The following is a 7,309-nucleotide window of genomic DNA, read 5'->3' on the forward strand; positions in this document are numbered from 1 at the left end:
TATATATATATATATATATAAATATATATATATGTATAATATATATATATTTATATTTCATGATACATTAAAGTACATATTTATGTATATATATATATATATATATATATATTAACGTTATATAAGTATATATAGTACATATAAATATATATATATGTAGGTAATAATATATATATATATATATATATGTTTATATGTATAATATATTATTAAATGCTGTCCTAATGTAGTGTATCCATGTGTACTGCCATAATTTATTCAATAATTATGCTAATCTGACATTTAAATAATTTTATTCGGGCTCTGTCCTTGCAATTGTCTAGGTATACACGACATTCTGACCACAACAGAAAGATATTCAGTAAGTGTCAGTCAACGTGGAAGTAGTATAGAATCGAGTTTGACCACTTTTCAGCAAGCTACGTCAATGGGTTCTGTAAGTGCCAGTCAACATGGAAGTAGCATAGAATCGAGTTTGACCACTTTTCAGCAAGCTACGACAATGGCTTCTTCAAGTGTCAGCCAACATGGAAGTAGCATAGAATCGAGTTTGACCACTTTTCAGCAAGCTACGTCAATGGGTTCTGTAAGTACCAGTCAACATGGAAGTAGCATAGAATCGAGTTTGACCACTTTTCAGCAAGCTACGACAATGGCTTCTTCAAGTGTCAGCCAACATGGAAGTAGCATAGAATCGAGTTTGACCACTTTTCAGCAAGCTACGTCAATGGGTTCTGTAAGTGTCAGCCAACATGGAAGTAGCATAGAATCGAGTTTGACCACTTTTCTGCCAGCGACATCAATGGGTTCTGTAAGTGCCAGTCAACATGGAAGTAGTATAGAAACGAGCATGACTACTTTAAGGCCTCCCGGTACATTAGGCACACACACAATGACAACAGCCAATAAGGAAATGCACCCGACTGCAACTACACAGAGCCCGTGTTACAGCTCACACCATGCAACTGGGGACAATGAAGAATTATTGAGCATTTTATATAGCGAGGTGTGTGATTCTTTTCTTCCAGGATGACTGACAGTTAAAATTATTATTATTATTATAATATTATCAAGTATATTTTTATTTATGTTTATTATTATTATCTTCATCATAATCATCATCACCTTCATTATCTTCATTATCATTAGCAGTACTAATGCGTGAAATATTCCTTCTTTACCAAAAATAGATACATAAAAGAAATATTATTATTATTATTATTATTATTATTATTATTAATTTTATGAATACTATTATTATAATTTACCATTGAGTGAATGATGGTTGCTTTCAGTATAGTGACAACTCTAGACATGGAAGTGAGTGCACACAAGGTAGGCCACGTTTAAAAATCCATAATAATTAGAGTTTAATGTTTTAATAAATAGTATTTTTTTACAATTGTAATACACCGGAGATAATACGCGACAAAACCATATTGATTTTTTGGTGAATTGAAATTCTATTGCAGGCAATTGTTCTCACTTTTTTGAACAGCACTAATCCTTTCGAAGTACTGACATAGAACAGAACTATTCCGTTTAATATATATTAAATAAAATTAATAATAATAATGATAATAATAATAATAATAATAATAATAATAATAATAATTATTATTATTATTATTATTATTATTATTATTTATTATTATTATTATTCATCATCATCATCCTCATCGTCATTATTATTATTATTATTATTATTATTATATTATATTATATTATACGTTGATAAACATAACATGCAACTGTGTGCAAATAAACTCTACTTCATTCGTTCTGTCATTCAAATATATTTTTATAATGCAAATTATGCCTTTAATATTGAAAGGTTATATCATTATTATTTAGTTGTAGCAGAAGAATATATTGTGGAGGTGAATAAATCTACTACAATAGAAATTTCAGGCGGAGATTATACTACGAGAATTTATTTACCACAATCTGCGATCCCTGATGTTAATGGTATGTGGATTCAGAAATGAATCATACAATGGTAATTTTAATAATAATAATAATAATAATAATAATAATAATAATAATAATAATAATAATAATAATAATAATAATAATAATAAATATATAATAATAATAATAAAAATAATAATAATAATTACATAAATAAAATATAATAATAACAATTGTTGTTATTATTATTATTATTAAAATAATTCATTCAATTCATGGTAATTTTGCGTTGAACTAAACTGCAGCTGGTTTAACGCTTTAGAAAAAGAAAACTATGTTTATATAGTTCAATTTAACCCCGGTTTTATTAATCTTCAAACCCTATATTGCCACCAATATGTAATTAGTCTTCATTGGGCCATGACAAATTATTATGAAAAGTTTCGTTTAGTTCTATTGATAAGAAGTTTTTAGAGATATTTAGGCCTGGGACCTTAGCAATTTAAATGACCCTCAAATTTACAGCCGAAGATCCAAGCATGGAAAGTGACTAAAGTGCCTGTTAGGAAAATCCTGTGCAAAAACAAGCAAAACAAAACAAAACAAAACAAAAAAACAACAGAAAAAACCCAAAAAACTAAACTAAAAACAAAAAAACTAAACTAAAAACCAAAAAACTAAACTAAAAACAAAAAAACTAAACTAAAAACAAAAAAACTAAACTAAAAAAAAAAATAAAAAAAGAGGCATGTGGAAGAAAATATAATCAGAACAAAAACAATTGCTTTTCCTGCTACTGCTAGGAAAAGCTAATAATAATAATAATAATAATAATAATAATAATAATAATAATGATGATGATGATGATGATGATAATAATGATGATGAATAATAATAATGACAATAATAACAACAACAACAGCGACAACAACAACAACAATAATAAAAATAATAATAATGTTAAATACTAATGTATTTATAATATGAAAGTAAAGATATTATAATAATTATGGGTTATTTTTTGCTAGATGTGGTTGTTTATATATCTTCAGAAGTCATATCTGAAAGTAGTGATCGTATAAGGACACCATCGAACTTCACTGAGTTACAATATTCAGAGGCTACCAGAATGGCAATCATCGTTAGCATTCAATTAAAATCAAACAATACGAAGATACAGATTAGCGAAAAATCTTATATTGAAATCGATTTTGACATTTTTGAGGGTGTAAGAATGAAAATTTTCTGTTCTAAATTTTGTAATTGAAATGCTTTTTGTTTGCGTATATCAGAATTATTTCATAAAATAAATTCATAATCTTTCGTTACTGTTAGTCTTGTTTCAACCATCACTTTTCTATTTCTACATCAATATTCTGCTCTTAAAATGTATTGAACTTGATGGAGTAGTCTATGATTCTTACTTGGCGCTAACGTATTAAAGGCGCCATATCTATTTCTATGATGATCCCATTAATCACGATAAGAACCCTTTTTATAATACAGTAAATATATTCCACCAAGAAAATCACTCCCTTTAGGCATCGCCATAAAATGCCGTATTTTTTAGATAAAGTGCCGTAAATCAAAGCTATTATACTTAAGATGTTTTCCAATTATACTAAGTGTATGTGATAAAGCCAAAATATTGGCAAAAAAAACCCCCCAAAAAAACAGAATATATGATGGTATATACAATTCCTTATAGGTGTTGGACACAGGTCAGGGCTATGATGCATATTGCGTTTTTTGGGACAATAACCCTTCTCCGTAAGTAACACATTGTGCACTGCAATACTAAATTAAAAGTACTGTAAGCCTATAACGTATACAACACAAGGTCTGTGGCCGAAAGATCTCGTTGATTATCCAAAGATCACTCTGAACCTTCAAGTTGGCCAGAGTCTCTTCTATAAGATTTCAGGTAGTGATAAAAATAAATCATTGTAAAGGGACCAAGGGCGAGGCCACTACATGTTTGATGAAATTATTAAAATCCATTAATTATTGTTTATAAAATTACGTTTCTTATATCAGTAACACGTGGTCGACACATGGTTGCTTCGTCAGTTTCAGTAACTCGTCAAGCACCATCTGCAGGTGTAACCATCTAACGAGCTTCACAGTGTTGTTCGCTCTGAAATCCACGGTACGTATTCATCGTATACTCGGAAGGAAAGTGTTTAACTATCACTAGGTGCTTTTCCATTCATACATAAGTTACTATCAAGTAACTTAAATAATATCTTAAAATGCAGATGATTTTAGTTTGATTTCAGTTTGTGAACATGTGACGATGTCGTTGCTGTCGTGAATAATACAGAATTTGTTCATGTTTTACAATTAGAATATACTGTACAAGATTCAGAATACTTGATTGAACTAATACAGAAATTTGTTTTACAGCGGCATTAAAAATAATTTTAATATGAAATTACGTAATTAAAAAATAGATAATTGGTTACAAAAATAATACCACACAGATTGGCACATCAAAACATTTACTGCAAACTTTACTGTTGAAAACATGACTTGAGTTAGAGATGAAAGATTGACTCAAGTGAAATGTTTTTGTTTGAGGGACACAGAGATGTTTTTGTTTGAGGGATACAGAGACGAATACCTGATCGATTAAGGCTATAACAGTTATGTAGTAGATAGTATATGTAGGTAGTGGCATATGTATATTTTAAATCATGAATTTTGTTATTATTATTTCATGAAATTATTAATTTCATGTGCACATACAGGCTGATTTAGCAGCTGATAAATCCTCTTCAATTTTGTCTGCGGTTGTTCTAAGCCTGTCACTGTTTTGCCTTGTTGCTGCTGGGTGCATCTTCGTTTATGTTGGGTACGTTGTGAATCAATCGACATAATACACATATTTCTTCATCACACGCATTCGCGCGTACCACACTACATTACTGTTTTATCACCATACTTCAAGAAACATCACAAATATTCGTTCAAACATAAAATAAATTCATTACAATTTACTATGATATTTTACGCATGCGAGTTGAGATGTATTGATTATATTTATTCAGTATGCTTTATGGCAGTGGCAAATCCGAAGCCATAAATGCGTCTTATTATGCAAAGCTAACACTGGCAAGTACGTCTACATACTATCATAACAAATACTTGTTTATTTAATTGAACCATCTTTTAAATAAAAGGAAGGAAGTGAATTGAAATATATCATAAAATAAATTGTTAAGCTATATATATTCTCATATAGACCTACTAAACACATAAGCATAACCTGTCATTTCTATCTGTAGGTTACGCAAGACATTTGTTATAAAAGTACACTTCTGCTTGTGCGTGGCACTAGCATCAGCAAATTTTTTGTTTCTGGTTGGAATTGATAAAACAGAGAACGAGGTAATATTGTTTAAATAGTTTCAGTGTCAATAACATACGGTAATGTAATAGGTTTTTTTTAAGTGCAATAACTGGCATTAATGAACTTTTGTCCCATTTAAATGCTTATATCAATAAATAGTTAATTTGTAATTTTTACCTTTTTAAAATAATAATAATTAAATTAATAATGACTTATCGAAGTATTCAAATGCACCTTAAATTCTCTTGGACTTTTTAATATTTTTAATAACGCCGAGAAAATTTCCAAAAAGAAAAATATGTACAGTTTGTATTTTTACAAGACTTTTTATATTTTATGTTTCTTTATCTCTTCTTATTGTATGACTTTTTTTGTTGTGCAGTAACCTTTGTATTTAAATGAAGGTATCACATGGAGAATGAATACCATGTATGTATGTGACGATGAATAAAAGAGTCTAAATCTGTCATGATAATTAATTTGGCATTTCACTTTTCAGTGGCAGCACACAGGAAATTGGCGCATTCAGCTTTAACTAAAATTTAAAAAAAAAAACGTAACTAAAAGTTATGTAAGTTAGCTTAATTAATAACAAAAAATAAAAGAGACAGTGAAAATGTTTAACCTGTTTTAAATCAGATGTTTTATCCCATGTTAACTTAACAAAGGTTTTCCAATACATGTAGAATTTATATTGATTGAAACGTAATTTGTATATTTATATTCATTCGGTTACGTATACAAAAGCGAGGTTTAGATTAAGACATAACATTATGTTAGCTAAATATTGAATATTGAATTAGGTATTATATTTAGCATGAAAGCTCTGAATATTGTGTTTTGTGTCGCATTCAACATGCAAGAGAAAGGCCCTTGTTAACATTAAATTATTATTACCAATAACATAACATGTTATTAGGATTATTTATACAGTATTAATAATATTAGCATGTATTAATTTGATTGTTATTAGTATTGTTATTATTATTATAATTATTATTGTTGTTGTTGTTGCTTTTGTTGTTACCGTTGTTATTATCTTTATCAGTAAATTGGCATATAATATGCAAATTGGTATATAACATATACATGAAAGCTGTTTATTGCATTCTGATCCTATTTGTTTAAGGGTATATGCAACGCGATGGCGGTCGCAATTCATTATTGCTATACGTCGGCCTTGATGTGGATGTTAGTTGAGAGTATTCATCTGTATATGACCTCAAGGAATTACCATCTTACACAAAAATGTTTTTATGCCTTCAGTGCTGTTGGGTGGGGTAAGTTTATACGATTATTAAAGATTACATAAATATAATTAATTGACTTCACGTAGACTATTGCCAGCCCGTCAGTTTTAATTATAATAAACGATATCGCATATGCAATGTAATTGTCTGCACGCAGAGCATTTCTTCAGTTACAATTTGTAATTAGAAAAGTTCAATATTAAAGATGTATTTTCCCATGAAACTCACCATAACAAAATTTTAAAAAATTGTTTTGAAATTAACTTGCACATTTTGAATTAACATTAAATATGGTCAATTTGAACATAGAAATGTGTATTTAAAAATTGCTTACCCATAAATTTTACAGCGTAAAATGGGCACTTCCAGCCATCAGAAGTGTTTTTATTATTTGGATCATTATCCAGAAATGCAGAGTACACACGGGTTTTATTTTCAATTTAATTCTATGCTTAAGTTAATAAATTGTATCTGTATTGCAAATGAGCAAGTTATATTTATGAGACTGTTTTTCTTTTTGTCAAGTTCAATTATACATTTGTAAGGCTTACGCAACTGCTTTGCATCGATTATTATGTCGTATCAACATAAAGTACATCGATTAGAATTAATGAGCTTTTTTGGTATAACTTAAATCATTTCAGCTTCTCCTTTCGTTATTGTCGCCTGCAGTTATGGAATATTTAATAGACGATATCGTTCAACGGAAGTGTAAGATTATTGATAACAGTACTATTATACATGAATGTGAACTCTCGAAATATTTGTACAATAACATATATAGGCCTATATATAC

The 7,309-nt window shown here is 28.9% G+C and overlaps 1 protein-coding gene across 2 annotated transcripts; it reads left to right on the forward strand.

The window, feature by feature from the left end:
- The first annotated feature begins 329 nt into the window (after positions 1–329).
- Positions 330–7,241, forward strand: LOC117114913 (adhesion G protein-coupled receptor L4-like). Of its 2 annotated transcripts, XM_033258528.1 has the most exons (10): positions 330–1,006; positions 1,296–1,335; positions 1,855–1,968; positions 2,940–3,139; positions 3,620–3,681; positions 3,949–4,060; positions 4,662–4,765; positions 5,199–5,301; positions 6,393–6,543; positions 7,158–7,241. In XM_033258528.1, the coding sequence occupies exons 1-10, from the start codon at positions 428–430 to the stop codon at positions 7,226–7,228; spliced, it is 1,536 nt and encodes a 511-aa protein (XP_033114419.1). In that variant the 5' UTR covers positions 330–427; the 3' UTR covers positions 7,229–7,241. The 2 variants fall into 2 exon arrangements, with proteins under 2 accessions (XP_033114419.1, XP_033114420.1); XM_033258529.1 differs by lacking the exon at positions 1,855–1,968.
- Positions 7,242–7,309: the final 68 nt, after the last annotated feature.

This window comes from Anneissia japonica, unplaced genomic scaffold (assembly GCF_011630105.1).
Source record: "Anneissia japonica isolate Jap-2015-1 unplaced genomic scaffold, ASM1163010v1 scaffold458_len85933_cov152, whole genome shotgun sequence".
NCBI classification, from domain to species: domain Eukaryota; kingdom Metazoa; phylum Echinodermata; class Crinoidea; order Comatulida; family Comatulidae; genus Anneissia; species Anneissia japonica.

What these genes read in the sequence shown, in the direction of transcription:
- LOC117114913 (XM_033258528.1), top strand. Translation starts at nt 428, where the DNA reads ATGGGTTCTGTAAGTGCCAGTCAACATGGAAGTAGCATAGAATCGAGT. An exon ending in TGCGATCCCTGATGTTAATG is followed by an intron (nt 1,969 to 2,939) that starts GTATGTGGATTC and finishes ATTTTTTGCTAG; the next exon opens with ATGTGGTTGTTTATATATCT. An exon ending in TGTTCGCTCTGAAATCCACG is followed by an intron (nt 4,061 to 4,661) that starts GTACGTATTCAT and finishes GTGCACATACAG; the next exon opens with GCTGATTTAGCAGCTGATAA.